Consider the following 20,775-nt stretch of genomic DNA (forward strand, 5'->3'; position numbering starts at 1 on the left):
AGAGGTAGCTTTCTGACAGAATTCCTTTATGCAAATTGAATTAATTATCGCACATAAGGGGTTTGCCTTACTTGCTCGTCTTCATTTCGGTGCACGGAGTGGAAGATATCTGTTTTGTTGCGTTATCGTCAAACTTTCTGTCAAACTCTCTGTTAAATTCTCTCTGTCGAACTCTCCGTCACTAGCTCTTTGACTAAAGGCTGAGGTTACGGTACACGACAAAAGTTATGGAAAAATTTTTTCTGTTCGCAGCGATGGCATACCTTTCGCAAGGTACCTGCACACCCACTCACAATCATTTGAATGCATGCCTACCTACCTACCTACTTACAAAAACTCTGGAGCTCCTTCTGTATTATCTGAGGGCTAGACAACTGATACAGACTAATGCATCATACCAAAGCTCGATTACAAACAAGCTACTAACTGAGAACTTCAAGTTAGAATCCTCTCTGTACATAGCCACTTAGGTACACTCCCTGGTCGGTTTTGACAACAGACGCCACAACCAATGATAATGACACACTTCTTTCATTATTGCACAAACAGCTCCATGTCTCTTTTTAGCTCTTTTAACAGGACACGAAAATGTAATACGGCGTACAAAGGGAGATGCAGCTTTGCTGTTTTGCAAAGAGAAAAATTTTACGAAGTGGAAAAAAGACAACAGACTTCTTAACCTTGAAAACGAAATTGGGGTATCCATCGTAACAAGGAAACACTACACGATACTAAGCTTTCATAACTTGACCGCTTCTAATGCGGGAGTGTATAGATGCCGCAGTACACTTTTCAAACTTGAAGTCTACGGTATGTCTACTAGCCGTTGTGCAGAAATTATTTTGTGCAGAAGTTTATTAAAAATGTTTTACAGAGAGCCTGATCTTGGAAGCCAAACCAAATAAAATCACAGTAGACCAGAAAACGAAAGCAAAACTTAGCTGCCACTTTACCAATAGAAACAAGTTGAGAGGCTTATTGTATGTTCAATGGCATTTTCATGGCAAACGTATCTCGCCCAGCAATCGCTACACACTGCTGTGGGATGAGACAAGAAATAAAAGCTCGCTGATAGTGCACAACGTTAGAAGTAGCGACGCTGGGAAGTACAAATGTATTGGAGGACCGCTCGATAATCTCGCAGAAGCAAGTGACACGGTCATTTTGAAAGTTAACGGCTTTAAGCCAAGATTTGAAGAGCCCTTGCCGTACATGATAGAAAGGTACGTGGGCGCAAGCGTCACATTGGTATGTCACGCCATAGGGCTGCCGCCGCCAACATTTACTTGGCGGAAAGCATCGGAAAACAAAGCAATCGGCAGCGACAGAGAGCTAATACTAAATAATGTAAATGAACAAGCGTCCGGGACATACGTCTGCATTGCGTCAAACAAGTACGGCAATGCAACTGTGAAAGGAAAACTACTTGTCAAAGGTATGCACACACAAAGAAACTATACCCAACTGTTTTTAGCGCCGGTGCTCACGCCCAGACGCTTTTAGCAGTCTGTCAATCAAAGACCAGTGAGCAAACTTCTTTTCGGTAATTGATTTGATCTTGCTAATTCAATCAGTTGAAATGCTGCTGACTGGTCTTTGATTGATCGCTCTACTTCCAGCAAATCAGTACTGTTCAGTCAGTTACGGCAAAAGACGGACACTCTGTGATGCATTCAAACCAGAGCGTGTGAAAGACAATTGAAGAGCGACGAACGTACTATGTAGCATTCAGAGCAAGTGTCAGCAATGGCATGGGTAACTATCATTGATCGAAAGCCGGTCTGTAGGACCCTGCTTGGACGCTGTTAACTAAAAGCAGGATTCTTTACAGAATCGCTATTGCAAACTATTTCTTTACTGAAAGGAGCTAGTTATAGTTTGACTCTGGTCTTTCGTCAATTTGGCTTCTGTTTCTGCACTAAGTACATGTACTGTTGAGGCGAGGTGAGGTGAAATTGCCATTGATCATTATTAGACATTGGCTATTCTCTTGCAAGCTTACAAGTAGCCCCACGCCACGCACCCCAATGCACAGAGTTTATCCTACCTAAATTACTTTCTTTAGGTGTAAATGAGGACAAAGAGGTAGTGACTTTGACGGATCCAAACAGGATGCCTAACCAAATTATAGCATTTGAACTTGGATACAACCAGCACCAACACAAAAATGTCGAAGTCCTGTGTTTCCAAAAAGAAGATGGTAGAAAAAGAAAAGCATTTTTTCCGGCTATCAAACTGTCAAAGTTCGCCTATATAATAAGTTTCGATGTGGTCAGTTTTCACCAATCCGGCCTCTACATTTTCATCGTTAGAGAAACGGAAACCAAACACGTCTTGCAAGAAAATGTTAAAGCTCTGCAAATTAACGGTGCGAAACTTAGCAGTCAGACTGCATAGAGAGCAGCAACCAGAGCGTACCCCTTTCATTCGTACCACTGTTTCTCTAAAAAGCCTAATTGTGCTCCATGCAACATAATTGGCAAAATCCCATGTGATTTGCTAACAAGAAAGGGGTACCGCTGTAGAAGAGAATGAATGTGCAAAACATACTACAATAATTAATTTAAGCCTTTTAGGCTCAAGTCAGGCAGTTTTAGCAATCATTGTGGTATTTATTTAGGTGTTCCTGGAGCAGTATCAGACGTGGAATCATCCTACAACTGCAGCCACCTTTTCGCAGTGGTATCAATGCCATATAACAAAACTTACAGACCGTTCTACGGCGTTAGAGCGCAGCTTTGGGCATACAGTCTAGCATCTCCAATTGCTTCGCCTAAACTTATAGAAAAAGTTAACACTGTCAGCGGAACCATCATGATAATTTCAAATTTCTGTAAAAATGATTCGGGTAAAGAAAGTGCACTGGCACTTGAACTGACTACGTATGGCCCATACGGCGAAAGCGAACCGTGGGTAGTGACGCCGAGAAGAATCAGTAGTAATGCTACTCGTGACTCTTTTGAAACACTATACTTTCCTACAACTGATGTTCTTTTGACAGCTAAGGTATCGGATTTCCGTGATTGCTTCCAAGAAGGCCGAAGAAAATTTAACAGCGAGGAAGTCGATTTCGCCTACAGCTACTTTATGATCTCCTACGTCATGGGACCAATAGTTGATGAGCTCGAGAAACAAAACGTGCCGATTGATTTTCGAAACAGCTATTCTACCAAAACGGCTTTTGTTTTACGCATCAACTTTGCAAATATCCCTTTGTCTACTGCAGTTGGGATCTTTCAAAAATTTCTTGAAGGAACTAAACGCTTGGGGCATATACAAGCTGGTTGGTGTCAAATTGGTATTGAATACAAGTGCATATTGAACCAGTGCAACGAATTTGAGAACCCTTCTACCATGCCCATCACTCATTCAGCCAGATCCTATATGGTTAACCAATTAGCCACAACAACTACTTCAAGTGCTAGGTATCGCAACGGAGAGAAAATATTGGAGGCGAAAAACTACCATGACAATTTAGCCATAACGTCGACTCAGGGTGCTATGGCTAACAATTACTTAACGTCTACTTTGAGTGGAAGTGCTACGGCAGTACAAACTAATCTTTTCTGGGGATTTTTCTTAATTCTTTTGGTCACATACTGAAATCAGTGCCTGTCTTGTTTTTTCGTGCTTCGTTTTAGCTATTGGCTTTTACTATTTCTAAAATTTTCATTACGTGTAAGGTTTAGGGTTGGAAAATCAATTCGCCAACACATTTTTGTGAGTAGCAGCTAGACATAATATCTGGATTCACATAATTTGGCTCGCACGCCCAAACTCATCCGGTTGACAAAGCAGTACAATGTAACGTCGCATTGTCTTATTGCAGCGTGCCAATGACCAAAATTCAGCTGAGAGCCACGGTTGTAGATGCAGCGCCGTCCAATTCAAACATTAGGCTCACAAACTGCGAGTCCGTTTAAGTGCTATGCATAGATTCAGTAGGTCGGTATAAACAGGAGATAATTATATCCCTGGTTGTACTGTACACGTGCATAGGGAACATATGTCAATTCAGTCAGCCGGGCCTTAATTAATTAACAGCGGTAAGAATGCTCCACAAGAAAGCCAGTATTTTTTCAAGTGCGAAAAGGGTAGTGCAGAAACGGTCGAAGATCCTTTGCAAAATTTCTTGCAAGGCAGAGGAAGAAACGCACTATGCTTCGATGGATCACGGATACTATCCACGGATACTCTAGTATCCGTGGATGGATGGAGAAAACGCGAAGAGCTACCTAGGTAGGGAGACGACTCATCGCTTGCAAATTTATCAGCAGACGCTATCGAGAGGTGCGCCCTTTCCAAGTGGACACGTCATCGAAAACGCGTGGAGGTGACACGTACGTATCCTATCGGGCGCTACTCAGAATCATCCGCGCTTACAATCCTTCCGAAGGCTATGCCGGCTTCCAGTACAGTAACTGTAGGATACGGGAGTCACAGCGGTTGTAGACGCGCCAGCCGCTCGAGTCACGCCGCCTCGCACTAGGTTTCACCATAGATAGAAAATAGAGATATCCTCCTTGGGAGATTCCTGACCTAAAAGAACGATTCCGTTTGTGGAAATTTGCGATGATGGTTTCACGTACTCGGTTGAACTGATGATTGTTCCTTCACCAGCGACGAAGTAGAGCGACGTTGGGGTAAGACATATACGGGTATTCCAAAATCCTAGCAAAGCATCCTGTAACCCGGCAGTTGGCCATGTGCCATCCGTTCCATCCGTTCCATCCGTTCCATCCAAACGTATTCTAATGCATTCTTCAAGAGATTCAAACTCGGAATCTATACGAGATTGAGTCGTAGTGGTTCGCTGCTCAATCTCCCTAGGACAGAACACTTTTCTACTACGTCACAGTACATCAAGCAAACGAAAAAAGGCTTAGGACGAGCAAGGCGCACGGAAGGCCATCAATGAACAACGAGTTCTAATCGCCGGATTTTTCTACACTGAATTCCGTACGTAACGTCGCAGTTTTCTCTCTCTTCAGGTTCTAGCGCACTCCTTTCTCTGACTCGATCCCTTGAGATGTCTTCTCTGTACTTTAGTCAAAACATTGGAGACTCTTCGCCGCTTTGTGCGGGCAAAAATTGAGAAGCATGGATATGTCTTCAAGAACGATCGTAAGTCTCTCACCGTAGTAGAATTACAGATAAAATGTAGATCAACGATAACATGCCCGTCCTAAAAAAATTAGTTCACTAGAGTGCTGGAATGCACAGCGGCTACTAGTAAATGCACGCGGTAGATCACTAAACTAATGAGGTCGTGATAAATATTTTGTGGTGTGTGCTTCATGATGCAAGCTGTTGCGCCTATCTAATAAGCTTCCTCTTCAAGCTTTTTTCGCAGTCTTTCAACGTCGTCTTCAGTAATGAGCCTTCGTTTATCCTCGTAGGCGTCAATCCATTCTTGTGGAGTATCGTCAATCATGGGGTCATCAAAGATGGAATTTCTCAGATATATGAGAGCCCTCCTGCAATTGACCCATGCTTCTTTTATCTCTGGACGCGGATGTGCAAAACTTGGATTGCTAGGAAATGGCAACCAGTCTGGATGTTCTTCTTTCAAGAAATCATCGAGATTGTTCCATCTCCTGTCACCCCGAAAAAGAGGACGTGACCGAACTTCTGGATCAAGACACATTGTAAAATCAACGTAGGTTCTTCCTCCTCTAGTCGTACCCCGTCGATTAAATGATGGAAACACGTGGAATCTGTCTGACACTGTATGATTACCTGTGTGGTCACTTTCTCCTTCACATTTAACACCACAAAATGGACAGCAGTGAGGACAACCTCTGAGCTGGGTCAGCCACAGATGGCGTTTTTGATCAGCCAGGGTTCTTGGCATTTTCTCTGACTTCAGTAACAGAACAACCTCTTTTCGTATCTTCTCTAGCTCTTGACTTAGCGTTGGACAAAAAACTTCAGCTCTACCAATATCGTAGTCAGGCAACTCCGGAAAAATACGTAGACAAATTTCACTTATGTCAGAAGACTGTTTTAGCCATTTCTGAAAGTCTGAAAGTTTGACTGCATGTTTTGGACTTTCCGGGCTTTTCCACCATTCCCTTTGAGTGACTTTCGTTTGCCAACTATGGCACGCTTGAACTAATTGAGCGTATACTTTTTCGACTTCCATAACGAGCTTCTTTCCCTCAACTGTTTCAACTTGAGCTCGCTCTGCCTTAAAGCTATTGGAGTACATAGTGTACACAAACCTGTTAGCGTCCATGCAGTACATAACAACATTTTCAAAATTTCTTTGTCCAAAACTTTCATCGTAGGCGCGGTAAGCAGCGGCTTTGTGGTGTCCAAAATTTCGTTTTACAAACTCTTTAAGCTTTACCTTCATATCATCCAGTTTTGCCTCAATGAAAAGATTAATCCCTCTCTTGTATAGTTTTGCCAAGGCTTTAGCTTTATCCAGGCTAGTTTTATCCTTGGAGATCACAGCAAGAAAATAACGACGTTGGTCTTTTTTCTCTTCAAGCAATTTCATTTTTGCTCTTTCTTCGTTTCTCCTCTGGTGAGCAAGCAAAGAATCAACGGATTCGTTTACCAAAGTAATAACAAAGTCGGCCATAAACTGAGTAGTTAAAAATTTAAATCCTTTTGAGCTAAAAGTTAATTCTGCTTTTTCAGTTACTAACACAGCGTCGTCAATCGTCGCTTTTACGAGTTTGTGGCCGAAAGGTTGCGGGTTGGGTCCAGTCAAAGAAACGACAAGATTCCTAACAGTACTTTTAACTTCAAATTTAATGTTTTCAAGGTTGCCGTGGACAAAGTCTTCAGGTTCGGCGAAAAAAGACACCATCCTTGCTAAAAATCTGTTTTGTTTCTTTTCTGCAGATTCCTTAGAAGCATTCACGTATTTAGTCCAGTGCTGATCTTCAGAAAACAAACCGCTTTGTTTGGAAAACAGTGGCATGGTAACAAAGCTGAATCTTCCTCCGACTTTGTACTTTGTGCTTGCTGCTACTTGAGCAAAAAGTCTATAGACTTCTGCTCTTGTCTCATCCACTGACTTTTTAGCTCCGAGTCGGGCCATTGGTTTTGGTTCAAACTCTTCCCACTTCTTCTTAAACAAAGCTTCCGCTTCTTCCGTTGATATTCCTCGTTGAAATTGTGTACTTTTGAGGAGTTCTTCCGTCCTTTCCAAAAAGAATCTCGACGTAAGGGTTAAATGAAGCTCTTGCTTTCGCTGGTCCTCTTTCATCTTCCACTTTTCTCTCTGGAAATCATACTCGTGCCTTACGGGAACACTCAGCGAACTTTTGAATGAGGCTTTGAACTCTTGATACTGCTTTCCCGTTGTCATTTCATCAAACTCGTGTTGCAGACCCTTAATAGCGGAGTCCATGATTGCTTCCAGTTCTTGATTGAAATGTCTGCCTACACGATTAATTACATCTTCACTTTCTGCTGTGTTTAATTCCTTAAGAAACTTTTCAAAAGAGAACCTGGCAAGCATCTTGAAGCCTTTGCTCTCATCATTAAGCTCTTTCTTAACAACCTCATTTGCAATGTCACCGAGTTCTTGTCTCAGACAAATTTCTTGAACAGTCTTGCAGTAAAGAAGAGAGTGACCAAACACCGTTACTGTTCTCCATACGTAACTAGCATGTGTATACCAGTCGGAAAGTGGACGAGAGGTGCTGCCGTTTTTGAGTGCTGTGTCGTACAGGCTTCCTTTCTCCAGCAGTTGAATGATTTTCTTGCGAAGTCGAAACGTCTCGCGAGAGAATTTCAGTGAAGGTATCTCTATCGATCTAGTGCCACAAGTAGTTTCTGAAAATGCTGAATGAAGTAAAAATAGCGAATCGCTTCCAATCTCAATTAGATCGTAAACGTCTTTTGACGACGTGCTGACCGCCTTCTGTATGGCTTCCTGCATCTTCAAGAGAGCCGTTTGATGGACTGTTACATTTCTACATTCCCTTTGATCTCGAAGAACAAACGCGACGTTTGGTTTAATTTTTGCAACTTTGAGCGTGTCCATAGCGTACAGACAGACTTGAAGTAGGTCATTCAGTTCGGACGAAATTTCGCCTTTATGATTGATTATCACGAGGTCGGAGCATGCTAAGGCGAGAAGAGTAATTTGTCCGTCAAAGACTCGTCCACCTCCTTCGATAGAAAGACCTTCGGAATCCAATACTAGTAGGCTTTTGTTTGTAGACAATTTCAAATACGACGCAAAGAGTCCTTTGGTGCACTTGCCAGCTGCGGTGGAAAATCCACAACCAAACAAAGAATTAAGTAGAGTGGATTTCCCCGAGCTTTGTTCTCCGATGACAGAAACAACAAACAAGTCTTTTTCTTCTTTTGAGCTCTCTTGGCGGTCAATCTCGCTGAGAATATCTCTCATGAATTGACCTGCCATTTGCAGAGGCTGGCCTTGCAAAAGCTGCATTGCAAATCCCTGCTTTAGATAGTCCAAATATGCCTTTATTACATTCGCTGGAGCTAACGCGCAACCCGACGTCAACTGGTTTGACTTGTTCTTTACTTTCAGATTGTATAGATGCATTATTTCTGACCAGAAACTGTCAACAGAAGCGTCGATCTCATCAATAGCAGAACTGTTCTGTCGATACTCTTCTTCTGCTTGCAATTTTCGATCTGCTTCTCTAGATGTCTGCTTCCACCTCAGCTGATTTATTTCATCATGAAGCATTTGGCGTTTTTTGTAAAGACTGCCGAAGTGCCTAGATTTCCATTTTTCCAAATAGTACTGGAACTCGGCAAAGTCTTTCGCGTCTTTTCTTTTTATCAAGTTGGCAAACAATTTCAGCGGCTCAGCGACATCAGCACTTTGAATTCTTTTCATTTTAAGTCGCTTTCTCTCCTCTTTGCATTCCCTAATATCAATTTCATGTTTTGGTTTGTTCTCCAAAAACCTTTCCATAATTTCTTTTTCAGCGACGTGAGTTTCAGCAATTTTTCTTTTTATTGTTGTAATAGGAAACAGTTTGCTAAAGAGGCATTTCTTTTTTTCGTACGTGTTTTCAAGCGCCCTAAAAAGCGCTTCTCCAAGACTTGTTCTTAAACGTAGAGGAGGCGGAGTAAGACGATGATGCTTGGTATGATAGAGCTCAGCCAAATAGTCAGACGGAGGACATCTTAGCTTTCCCGCTCGCAGTTCTTTCTCTTGAGGTGCATTAAAAAATTTCCCAAGTCTTCCTGTAACAGTCATGATGACGCTGTCCAATCGAGATCCTCTCTGCAATTTCAAGTTCCTGACGAGAATTGAAAGTACTTCTCTTCCTGAAGGAAATGCTTTACGAAATTCGGCTTCCGCTTCTACACGTAACTTTTCATCTTCTGTGTCACGTAGAAGAACGACAAGAACAGCAGGTGTTGATCTCAGCTGCTCCTCCAGAATATATCTGACTGCGCTGGACTTTCGCGACTTGAGATCTTTAACGTCATCTTCGGAAACGTGCAGAAGAATTAGATACGAGACTGAAGCTAAAGTCGCAACGACGTCGGCAAAGTTTGAATCTGCGCTCCACCCATGAATGTCAGCGTAGTTAAAATCTCCTTTTCCTTCTTTCTCAAGTATTAGATCGATGGAAGGAGTGTGGGTTGGACCGTCGTCATCGTCTAAGAAATCTGTGTAAATGGACGACGACAGCTTTGCAATCAGTTCTTTGAGAAGAAACGTTTTGCCTAATCCTACAGTGTTATAAGTGCCACACGACATAACCAAGGGACTCGAGGAGCCTGGCAATACCGAGCCCAAGGCACCAAAGTTAGCGATGCACGTTGACTGTTGAGTTGCTTGCTTCATGACATAGCAGAGAGGCAGAGGATACCCAATGCTGTCGAGAGATTTCATTACAAATCGTTTTGTGTCGTCGGGAACAGTTTCAAGCAAAGCAATGGCAACATCTTTGGCCATTAATTTTAAATCGAAAACCATTTCTGGTACATCGCTGCCACTAGGCATGTCAAGGTATTTCAAGAAAAGTTCTGTAAATGTGCTCAGATATTCTCGACGTATAAGCATATCAAATAGAAATGGTAGCAAAGATGCTATCAGTCCTAGGCCTTTGTCCTTGTTGTCTTTAACGGCTTTCTGAAGTCTTTCTTCTGTATATCGTCCAATGACAACATATCCTTCAAAAAACTCTTCGTTTTCATCGTCAAGTAAATTCTCAAGATTCACAACAGCAAGTGATTGGATGGCACTCGGCGGGAGACGTTTTCCTACCATAAAGGAGTAAAACGCTTCCTTTGACGCCGTATCGCCTTCCAGTTGCTTCCAATGTTCTACAGGAGAACGCAAATCAGGTTTCGCTCTAGTTGAGTAAAATTCTTTCTTTAAAACTTCATAGACAAAGAAACGTTACCAAGCATGCTCATTCTAGTCTTCTAGTCTACTTTGCAAGGTTCTTACCTTCTGCCTCAGATTTAGAGTCCGGCTGGTTTTCTTCAAGAGCAATAGTTAATTTGTCCCGAGGAGAAGAAGGGAAAAGATTTTGATACGCGTGATTTTTGCGTTTGTCTGTTTTGTGAACAAACTGTGCACAATCTCCACAGTAGTACTGGTGAACTGTACATTCAGTGCAAACAAACTCTGCGTTCTTTTTCCTTTCCCTTAGATCGCACAGTTGGCAAAGGCGTTCATCGTCGTTTCGATGCCTCTTTGTATCGTCACCCGGTAGCAAACTATCTTTGATTCCGTGGCTCTCTTGTTGCCTTACTGTGGGCAAAACCATGGCGACAGGCTTTGCTCCTTTAGCTGCTGCTCCTGGCAAGCACTTTCTACTAAATACAGATACTGATACATAAGGGAAGTCGCCAAAACTAATCTTGGCCAACTTATCTACGTCAATCAAAAATTTGAGAGGCTCGGCATTCTGCCCAAGATAAACTAGCATATTGATAAAGCCTTGACCAGGAATGAGTATTATTAACGTAACAGAGCCTTCAGTGACGCCAATTTCCAAATCAGATTCCTTCAAATCCATGATTCTGCGTAGGTGTGCTTTAATTGTTTCGTGGTCAGTTTCAAAGCTTGCAGAATTTCTATCCGGAAACAGTATTCTGATTTTCGGTTTAGTGTCAATTGAAAAAATCTGCTGTTTTCTTATTAGTTCAGTAGGAAATATGACATCGAGTTCAAATCTTTTTCCCGAATACGCATTTTCCAGGTAGTGCAGTACAACTGCTCTGAGCGTAGCTTCATGTAACGTGAACGCATCCCTCAAATACCTAACAACTTCAACAACAATTACTTCACGGCGGGCTTGACGGGATTCGTCGACGCCTTCTGGGAAATTCGTTCGGCTCGAGAGCGTCGGTGCTCGCGGAAGGGTTCCAGGCGGAGGGAAACGCCGAATGTGAGGAAGTGGCGGCAAAGCTGTTGCAGACGAACTAAGCGTAGTCTGACGCCGGTCGCTTCCGCCGGCGTCTGTGCCAAAGCCTTCGGTGTTTCGCCGGCGTCTAGTAGGGGGCGTGTCTCGTCTCTCCAGAAGCTGGCGCCGGACATCGCCGCCGCCGTCTACAGTGCCTAGTACAGTCCAGAAGTTATCAAAACTCGGACGAGGTTTCTTTCTAAGGATTCGGAGAAGAGCGCGAGCCACTTCGTCGTTTGCTGCCTTTTCTCTGCGTAGGCTGTCGAGTTCATCGTACTGATCATACGTTAGTAAACGCTTGGAGAGAAGACAATCCAGAAGACGGCCTCCTATCACGCCGGCCAGAAGGGGTACGGCGTTCTGCCAGACAGGAATGAGACTATCCCAGTTGGGATCTGCCATTGAGAACTGCGCACGCAGAGACTAACCTAATTTACGGTCAATTTATGAGCTCGTGGGCCTCGTGGGCAGTGGCGGATGGAGGAGAAGGGGTGGCGCGCTAAAACACAACTCTTCAACGAAAACTTTTAGTTTCTGGCGTTTTTCGTACTGTACTGTATGCCTTTCCTTTCACTTGGAGAAGATCATCATCCAGGGTCCAGCAGTAGGTTGATTGATGTGCTTGAGAGTAAAATTGAAATACATTGCTAATAAACTGTGGAGATTAAGGTAGCCCAGGCTATATCGCCTTGGCAGCCTAATATGCAATAAAAATTGGCCACTTTCAGTGCCAAAAAATTTTTGCCCAAACGATTCCTTGGAATTGCTAAAACGTATACATCACTTTTATTGAATAAGATGCTGAGAGACAAAGAAAAAAAACAAAAAAAGAGACGGCAACACAATAAAGAACGTCCTCACTTCAACGCCTCCCGCACTTCGTCCGTCTCCGCACAATCAATATACGAATCACCGCTTGGCGCCTTTCCGTCCTTCTTTGCTCCCTAAACAACAACAAAAAATCATTAAACATCCTGACGTCATAAAAGCGTTTGCATACAAGTTTAATCAAAAGCTTGACACAGTCAGCGTGCCCCTCATAGATAGCCGACAAGAGAGGAGTTATACCGTGTTTATCAGGAACCTACAATCGAATTTAAATTTTTTCAATAAAAGGGCCCCTCCCCCACTCGCTTACGTTCACATTCGCTCCTTTCTCCGCCAAATAACTAATAACGTCCGCTTGGCCGTAGTCAGCGGCGAAATGAATAGCCATGCGACCGTTGAGAAGCTCCTTATTGAGATCGTTCTAGAAAAAAATGCCTCGCGCTTCGATTTAGCGTCTCGATTCCACCGACCTTAGGCGCGAGCGCCTTCACACGATCCATCTCCCCGTTCTTGATCGCCCAGACGAAGTCGTTAGCCATAGAAACAACGCGACGAAAGCAAAGAAAGAAAAGTGTCGAGGTTTCGAGAGTTCCCGTAGGTGAGTTCGCATGGTGGAACCGGTTTCGAAACGCTTTCGCCTCTCCACGCTCAAGGTGACGCCTTTCTCGCGACGATTTTCTGTTTCCTGAGCTACGTTTCTCGCCAGGCGCGTAGCCACATACTAACCGGGGACCCCAATGAGGAATCACACTGGGTCAAACGGGTGCGAAAGCGTTCGCCTTTCGATTTTCGTTCGCGCGAAGGCAATTTCTCCACTAGGCGGGCGCTCGCGCGCACTTGAGAGCTGCCGGATTCGAAGACGACGATTTCAAGAAGCCAATCGTAACCGTAGCGTGTCCCTATAGCAACGCATTGCCGTGCAACAACAAATTTCGGTACAGAAAACAGCAGTGAGTTTATTCGCACGCATTTCTAAGGCTTCTTCAGGCTTCTCGGCGACTTGGTAGTGGAAGAGATCGAAAAAAGAGGAGGTAAATATTTTTGACGTCAGAATACGTAGACTTGCTCAATGTATTTTAATTTAAAATGATCGTCTCTATAGAGAGGAGTTTCAGAATACGTAGACTTGGCTCAATGTATTTTAATTTTATATATTTTTTTAAAACGAGTGTCTCTATGGAGAGGAATTTTATGGTCTCTGTTTTTAGGAAAAGCGTTTCTCTGTCAGACGCCTGTTGTGAGCGATGGAGAGACAATGGTATTAAAAATGAGAAGGCCACGTATGTTGTCTCTATGAAGAACGTCTAGGGCTTCGGTGGAATGAGATACTCGCTCATCTCTCGCGACTGGATAGCCGATTGCGTGGAAATCATGCACGAAGCCTATTCAGCAGTAAGTTAAAAAAGTACTCCAAATATGAGGAATTTTATTACTGGTCTTGATTTTAGGACGCTGTGCTGTCTCTAGGAGCTTGTGACAAGACAGGTATCCCATACCAGGAGATCACAATCACTAGTTCATTAATTAAAATATTTATCTAGTTCCTGGAGTTGTCATGCCATTGGCTCGTCTAAACGCCGTACGTCAAACCAGCTCTCCTTCCACACTATGAAACTCTTTTTCTTTTCAGATTGGTCTCTTTCTTTACGGTGGCACCATTCTTCCCGGTCACTGCGAAGGCTACGACAAGGGCCTCGACGGCGGAAGCGTCAAAGAGGTAAAAAGTACACTTCCTTACGCTCGATCATAGACTCAACGTCTCCCACTAGGCTATAGGAAAATTCGGCAGAGGAATCATAGACATAGAAGAACTGCATCGCGTTGAACGATGCGCTCTGCCCGGCTCCGGCTCCTGTGGTACGAGACCCCTACACCTCAGCATAGTATAGGACTCCCAAGCGCGTTTTCTTCTCAAGGGGGAATGTTTACTGCGAATACCATGTCATCAGTGATGGCAGCATTGGGAATAGCAATACCAGGTTCAGTTAGTATAAGTGACGCCTCTTTTCTATTCCAATGGGCCCCTTGTTTCGTAGAGACTGCTTCTGCTCCTGCTGTAGATAGAGCGAATAAGGTAGTAAGGGCTTTATCTGGGAAGTAAGATCGCGAGTTTTTTTTATAGGTGACGGATACGAAGAGGGAGCACTGCAAACTCGTCGTCGATGCTCTTTTCAATTTGATGGAGAGCAAGATCTCAGCTCGAGACATCCTGACTAGAAAAGTATAGCCATAAATCATATATCTATATGTGATTTGCACGGACGCCTTGCGAATTCTTCCTCCTAGGCTTTTGAAAATGCTGTCACTGTTGTCTACGCCGTTGGCGGATCGACCAACTCCGTTCTACATCTTTTGGCTTTAGCTAGAGAGTAGGATTTGACTTAGCGGTCTCTCCCCCCTCAAAGCGAGATCTCTCTAGGGCTGAGGTCGAGCTTGACATAAACGATTTCAATAAAATCGGCGAACGCGTGCCGCTCATCGCCAATTTGTCGCCGCACGGAAAATACCACGTGGCCGATCTCCACGAAGTGGGAGGCATACCAGTGAGAGTTCCCCCCTTAGACAGAAGAGAGTCATAGTCACCTCCCATTTAAGATCGTTCTCAAAGAGCTTCTCGATAACGGTTTTCTCCACGGCGATTGTCTCACGGTGACTGGACGCACGATGGCCGAGAATTTGGCCAATACGCCGTCACTTTCTCAACTCAAGCAGGTAAGAGTAGACTCAAGGAAGAAAGGACTTGTCTATCTTTTTTTCAGGATGTTATTTTTCCTCTGTCGTCTCCCGTTGCTCCAGCGGGTCATCACATCAGCATTATAAGGGTTTGTTTAGTCGTATGTCTCTGCTGACGTTTGGTTATTTTTCCCTATGTAAGGGCAATCTCGCTCCTGGAAGTGCCGTGCTCAAACTGAGTGGAAAACAGTTCGACAAGCCGTTCACTGGACCAGTAACTCCACTCCTATCACTCTCACGTTTCTCTCGTTTTAGTTTATCTTTATCAGGCTGTCGTCTTTGACGACGAAAACGAAGCATTCAAAGCCATCATGAACGGAAAGGTAACACCTAGATTCCACCACGAAGAACGCCCAACTCTTCCTCCAGTCACGTCTCCATTCCGCTTGCTCTCTAGATCAAACACGGCGATGCGGTAGTCATTCGTTACGTAGGCCCAAAGGGCAGGTAGACACTCTCCCTCTCTCTCCATTCCTTCCGTCCACGGGCTGCTCCTTTTTCTAGTCCCGGTATGCCGGAGATGTTGAGCCCCGGTGCCGCTCTAGTTGGCGCCGGCATGGGAAAAACCGTTCCGCTTATCACAGACGGACGATTCAGTGGCGCATCTCACGGTATAGTATAGAAATTTCGAGTCTCTCCTCCCCTTCGATGTCTCCAAACGCCTTTAATAATAATCATAGACACCCTCCATCTATAGGAATTATGATTGGACATGTGACTCCTGAGGCTCAAGACGGCGGTCCCATTGCCGTCATAAACAGCGGCGATACGATTAAAATTGATTTCGATTCCAAAGAGATATCCCTGGTAAACCGAGTCTCGTCTCTTCGCTGTTTTTTTTATTCCCAAGTCTTTGGTCAGGTCATACCTGATGGGGAGCTGAAGACGAGGCTGTCCGCGTGGACGCCTAAGAAACGTCAGCTCCGCGGCCTACTCGCCAAATACGAGAAACTCGTTTCGAGCGCCGATCGCGGAGCTACGACCTATTAGCCTGTTGGATGACGGTTCGCTGCTCGGATTCTTCTATTCGATGTTGCATCCATATAAAGTCTTTGTTTCTTTATTTTTATGAATGTGCTTTCCTTTTGTTTTGGACGTAACCTGCTTGGGAGTTCGTACGAAGACGCGTTAACGGTACGTAAAACGTTGAAGGAGCGGTCTTTCCCTGCTTTGTACGTCACGAATTGTACGTCACGAATACGCTCGAATTCTCATAGATTCATCACATGCAACAAGGCGACACTAATCAAAATATTCCGGATTGTCATACGATTTAGCTGAGTCCTCATATACGACCGGAACGGGTCTAGGATTCGTCTGATTGTTTGAGTTATTTTCTACCGGCGAAGTGCTTTCGACGCCTTTGCTCTTCGACGAGAAGAAAACGTCGAAGCATTCTCTCACAAGCCTCTTGTCCCCATCGGAGTCGTGACTCCAACGTTTACAGCAGACCAACGTTAGAATGAAGACGGCTATTACCAGTAGCGTTGTCATGACTACAATAGCCGCAATATACCCAGACGAATTATCCCCATGATCTGCGCCAAAAAAAAAGAGAAATCATTTTTCAAATGGGGGAAGGGATGCAGGAAAGTATTGAACCTAAGTGTTCGTCGTTTCGTGGAGATGACGTCGACGACTCCGTTAGAGGCAGACCCTCATTAGAATAGATTCCCGTCTCGATGGTAATCCGACGCGAAGAAGCAGCCAAACGACTTCTCGGCGTAACCGTCGGCTCTAAAAAAAACAAGAGAATCAATTACCTATATCGAAAATTGATAATTATCCTACCGCAAACGACTCCAGCTGAGTGAGTCTCCGGGCACCCGCTTTCGTACCATCCGTCGAAAGCGCAGTCTTCTATTCGTCTCTCGACTCCCGTGCATCGGACGTTGTTCATCCAAGGCGGTCTGCTACCGCTTCCGTAGTAGCTTCCCACGAGAGCCGCCCAAGCCTCTGGGTAGCCCAACTGACGACATATGATACGAGCTTTAGATTGATCCCAATTCGCGTCGCACACGGCTCCCCACGTGCCCTGGCGAAGAATCTCGACAGTTCCGGCGTAGGGGAAGGGAGAGCCGGTAAGTCGTATAGGGAGACTCTCATTTCCCCTCACTGCATATGAGAATGAGAGAAAATTAATAATTCAATTGTGTCTTACTGCATTGTACTCCAGCTAATTTTCTGGAGGTGCATTCGCCTATGCCCCAGCCTGGAAACGAGCAGCTCGAGATAGCGGTCTCCGTGCCGTTGCAAGAGCACTCGTCCATCCATATCCTCCGCGTCGATTGGTCGATATCGACTACTAGCGTTCTATTCGCGTCGACGTAGCCGAGCTGACGACACAGCACTCGCGAATTCATAAACGTCCAATTGTCATAGCACATAGAGCCCCATTCATTGTTGAAGAGAATTTCGATTGTCCCCTCACTCGCCAGTCGTACCGGCGGCACGAGACCGGTGCCTTATGAACACACACGTTAATTATCTATTAGAGGTTCTTAGTGGTACATACCGTTTTCGCAGACGACGCCGGCGTCTTCGCCGTGAACGCAATTCTCGTCTCCCCATCCGGTGAAGGAGCACGACTGCAACGTCGTCTCCGTCCCGTCGCAATCGACTTCGTCCATCCATATGTAGCCGTTTCCTTGACCAAAATAGGCTTTTGTTTTGTAGTCGACTGCATAGGCAAAGCCGAGTTGTTTGCACACGACTTGGGCGTCGGAGAGATCCCAGCCGTCGTCGCAGACGGTTCCCCACTCGTTGTCATGGTAGACTTCGACGCGACCCTCCGAATGCACCTTGCCATCCGAAAGCCGGAGACCTGAAGCTAACAGGGCCGGTCATAGTTAGACAATCTAGCCCTACGCGTAGTCTATAGACCCCGGGTTGGACGAAAGAGCTGTGAGGAAAGTAGTAGCGGCAGTATTGCGAATGCGGGTGATGGAAACATAGTCAGGAGAATCAGGCGATTGTCCTACTGGTGCACAGGTGTCTCACCGAGTCACGCGTACAGTAGATCGTGATCACGTCAAAGTCCGGTTCAGGGAGGGTTCAGGGCTTGTTAACTTCCCTAACGCACGTGCGGTGCAAGAGGCGCTTCGGTGCAGAGAGTCTTGTTCATATATATATCTACTCCCCTGGAAAACGTCTGATCTATGATCTATTATCAAGACCAATATGCCGGCACCCAATCAGCTAAAGTCAAGCACGCACAAACTCTCACAAACACTCATCAAAAATAAAGTAAGACGATATCTCTGTCTCAATCAGGAGGAGAAAAGTTTCATAGTCCAGATGCCAATATGTATGTGCGTCGTCTAAAGCTCGTTCGGTACAGCGTATTGAGCCTCTTCGGCTGCCGAATCAGTCGCAGACAGAGCCGGATAATCATAGGCAATTGGAATCGACGTCTCCGCCTTTTTGCCCAACTGATCATAGCCCAGCGTCTGCGAGGAATTCGCATAGGGAGTCCCGCTCGCCTGACCGTTGGGATAGCCGGGCTCGGCGTATTCGCCGTTCGACGGCGCGGGAGACATCGACTTGCTTTGACTCGCAGTCCCCGTCGACCGATAGGTCGGATTGACGCTCATCTCAGAGTCCCGTTGCGGTAGATCCCGTTGCGGTAGATCTTTGCTTTTGGTCGAGCGACGTCGATAGATGCAACAGAATACGATGAGGATAATAGTGACCGTTGCCAAGAGAACGCCCATCACTGCAATGCCAATGATGTACCCCATAGATTCATCTACATAATCTCCTTAAAAGAGAAAATTTCGTAGGGCTATTATGAAACCTGTGTCGTTCTTTGATGCTTCTTTCTTTGATGAAACCAATGCTGCAGACGTTGTCCCACTTTCAGTTGTGGTTGATGACGGTTCGTTGCTCGGATTCTATTCGATTTTGCATCCATAAAGTCTTTTGTTTCTTTATTTTTATGAACGTGCTTTCCTTTGTTTTTGACGTAATGGTAAGTATTCTATTTCTCCTGCTTTGTACGTTGCGAATGCGCTCGAATTTTTGCGTGCAATCGTGCTGGCATAGATTCAGGCGAAGGGAAATGGGGCACATGCAAAAAGTCTCAACTGCGCGTCTGACGACACTAATCTAAATATTCCGGATTGTCATACGATTTAGCAGAGATTTCAGAGCCTTCATATGCGACCAGAACAGGTCCAGGATTCGTCTGATTGTTTCCCACCGGCGAAGAGCTTCCGACGTCTTTGCTCTTCGACGAGAAGAAAACGTCGAAGCATTCTCTCACAAGCCTCTTGTCCCCATTGGAGTCCCAGCGTTTACAGCAGACCAACGTTAGAATGAAGACGGCTATTGCCAGTAGCGTTGCTATGACTACAATAGCGGCAATATACCCAGACGAATCCCCATCTGCAGAAAAGAAAATAATTTTGAAATGAAAGGAGATAGTGTGGAACCTGAGCGTTCATCGTTTCGTGGAGATGACGTCAATTCTGGCGCATCACTAGACGACATTTCCGTCTCGATTGCAATGCGACGAGAAGAAACGGCCAATCGACTTCTCGGCGTAACAGTCGGCTCTATACATATAACAAGAGAATCGATTACCCATCAAAAATTAATAATTATCCTACCGCAAACAACGCCAGCTGAGCGCGTCTCGGGGCACCCGCTTTCGTACCATCCGTCGAAAGCGCAGTCTTCTATTCGTCTCTCGACTCCCGTGCATCGGACGTTGTTCATCCAAGGCGGCCTGCTACCGCTTCCGTAGTGGCTTCCCACGAGAGCGGCCCAAGCCCCTTGGTATCCCAACTGACGGCATATGATGCGCGCTTTCGATAGATCCCAATTCGCGTCGCACACGGCTCCCCACGTGCCCTGGCGAAAAATCTCGACAGTTCCGGCATAGGAGAAGGGAGAACCGGTAAGTCGCATAGGGAGACTCTCATTTCCCCTCACTGCATATGAGAATGAGAGAAAATTAATACTTCAATCGTGTCTTACTGCATTGTACTCCAGCTAATTTTCTGGAGGTGCAATCGCCTATGCCCCAGCCTGGAAACGAGCAGCTCGAGATAGCGGTCTCGGTGCCGTTGCAAGAGCACTCGTCCATCCAGACCCTTCGCGTCGATCGATCGATATCGACTACTAGCGTTCTATTCGCGTCGACGTAGCCGAGCTGACGACACAGCACTCGCGAATTGAGAAACGTCCAATTATCGTAGCATATAGTGCCCCATTCGTTGTCAAACATCACTTCGATTATCTCCTCGCTCGCCAGTCGTACCGGCACGAGACCGGTGCCTCAAAGCAAAATACATATGTACATTTATTAGAGAGGTTCTTAGTGGTGGTACATACCGTTTTCGCAGACGACACCGGCGTCTTCGCCGTGATCGCAATTCTCGTCTCCCCATCCGGTGAAGGAGCACGACTGCAACGTCGTCTCCGTCCCGTCGCAATCGACTTCGTCCATCCATATGTAGCCGTTACCTTGACCGAAATACGCTTTTGTTTTGTAGTCGAGTGCATAGGCGAAGCCGAGTTGTTTGCACACGACTTGGGCGTCGGAGAGATCCCAGCCGTCGTCGCAGACGGTTCCCCACTCGGTGTCGTGGTAGACTTCGACGCGACCTTCCGAACGCACTTCGCCACCCGAAAGCCGGAGGAGACCTGAAGTTAGCAGGTCGGTATAGTTAGGCAATCTACGATGGCTATGTCTATATACCCCGTGTTGGACGAAAGAGTTGCGAGGCAAACAGTAGTAGCAACATTGCGAATGTGGGTGTTGGAGACATGGTCATCTAGGAAAAATCAGACGATTGTCGTAAACTCAGCGGCGTTGGTGGTGCACTGGTGCCTCACGCGT

General features: G+C 45.4%; 6 protein-coding genes across 7 annotated transcripts; 2 read left to right on the forward strand and 4 right to left on the reverse strand.

Annotated features, from left to right (window-relative positions):
- The first annotated feature begins 96 nt into the window (after positions 1-96).
- LOC136190966 (uncharacterized) lies at positions 97-3,686 on the forward strand. Its single transcript, XM_065979259.1, has 5 exons — positions 97-273; positions 568-810; positions 875-1,435; positions 2,066-2,368; positions 2,621-3,686. Exons 1-5 carry the CDS (start codon positions 228-230, stop codon positions 3,601-3,603), a joined length of 2,136 nt encoding a protein of 711 aa, XP_065835331.1. The 5' UTR covers positions 97-227; the 3' UTR covers positions 3,604-3,686.
- A 1,188-nt stretch (positions 3,687-4,874) lies between these two features.
- Positions 4,875-11,765, reverse strand: LOC136191019 (uncharacterized). The gene is made up of 2 exons (XM_065979312.1): positions 10,409-11,765; positions 4,875-10,281 (listed from the first exon to the last, which is right to left on the reverse strand). Exons 1-2 carry the CDS (start codon positions 10,980-10,982, stop codon positions 5,321-5,323), a joined length of 5,535 nt encoding a protein of 1,844 aa, XP_065835384.1. The 5' UTR covers positions 10,983-11,765; the 3' UTR covers positions 4,875-5,320.
- A 371-nt stretch (positions 11,766-12,136) lies between these two features.
- LOC136191036 (myotrophin-like) lies at positions 12,137-12,786 on the reverse strand. The gene is made up of 4 exons (XM_065979332.1): positions 12,668-12,786; positions 12,508-12,618; positions 12,370-12,453; positions 12,137-12,313 (listed from the first exon to the last, which is right to left on the reverse strand). Exons 1-4 carry the CDS (start codon positions 12,734-12,736, stop codon positions 12,227-12,229), a joined length of 351 nt encoding a protein of 116 aa, XP_065835404.1. The 5' UTR covers positions 12,737-12,786; the 3' UTR covers positions 12,137-12,226.
- On the forward strand, positions 12,782-16,067 carry LOC136191028 (dihydroxy-acid dehydratase 2-like). The gene is made up of 23 exons (XM_065979323.1): positions 12,782-12,850; positions 12,904-12,960; positions 13,017-13,132; positions 13,185-13,228; positions 13,406-13,455; positions 13,506-13,589; positions 13,646-13,682; positions 13,739-13,776; positions 13,828-13,914; positions 13,967-14,054; positions 14,114-14,176; positions 14,234-14,271; positions 14,320-14,418; positions 14,484-14,566; positions 14,617-14,740; positions 14,793-14,909; positions 14,957-15,019; positions 15,073-15,144; positions 15,200-15,253; positions 15,328-15,377; positions 15,435-15,541; positions 15,628-15,737; positions 15,792-16,067. Exons 1-23 carry the CDS (start codon positions 12,806-12,808, stop codon positions 15,918-15,920), a joined length of 1,755 nt encoding a protein of 584 aa, XP_065835395.1. The 5' UTR covers positions 12,782-12,805; the 3' UTR covers positions 15,921-16,067.
- LOC136191033 (neurotrypsin-like) lies at positions 16,019-17,977 on the reverse strand. Of its 2 annotated transcripts, none has more exons than XM_065979329.1 (6): positions 17,931-17,977; positions 17,446-17,760; positions 17,092-17,394; positions 16,722-17,045; positions 16,533-16,667; positions 16,019-16,468 (listed from the first exon to the last, which is right to left on the reverse strand). In XM_065979329.1, exons 2-6 carry the CDS (start codon positions 17,558-17,560, stop codon positions 16,173-16,175), a joined length of 1,173 nt encoding a protein of 390 aa, XP_065835401.1. In that variant the 5' UTR covers positions 17,561-17,760; positions 17,931-17,977; the 3' UTR covers positions 16,019-16,172. The 2 variants fall into 2 exon arrangements, with proteins under 2 accessions (XP_065835401.1, XP_065835400.1); XM_065979328.1 differs by having other exon boundaries at positions 17,814-17,939.
- An 83-nt stretch (positions 17,978-18,060) lies between these two features.
- LOC136191034 (neurotrypsin-like) lies at positions 18,061-20,774 on the reverse strand. Its single transcript, XM_065979330.1, has 7 exons — positions 20,635-20,774; positions 20,268-20,579; positions 19,911-20,210; positions 19,541-19,864; positions 19,364-19,486; positions 18,727-19,316; positions 18,061-18,678 (listed from the first exon to the last, which is right to left on the reverse strand). Exons 1-6 carry the CDS (start codon positions 20,708-20,710, stop codon positions 19,033-19,035), a joined length of 1,419 nt encoding a protein of 472 aa, XP_065835402.1. The 5' UTR covers positions 20,711-20,774; the 3' UTR covers positions 18,061-18,678; positions 18,727-19,032.
- Between the last annotated feature and the right edge of the window lies 1 nt (position 20,775).

The sequence above is a fragment of the Oscarella lobularis genome, chromosome 9, assembly GCF_947507565.1.
Source record: "Oscarella lobularis chromosome 9, ooOscLobu1.1, whole genome shotgun sequence".
Classification (NCBI taxonomy): Eukaryota; Metazoa; Porifera; class Homoscleromorpha; order Homosclerophorida; family Oscarellidae; genus Oscarella; species Oscarella lobularis.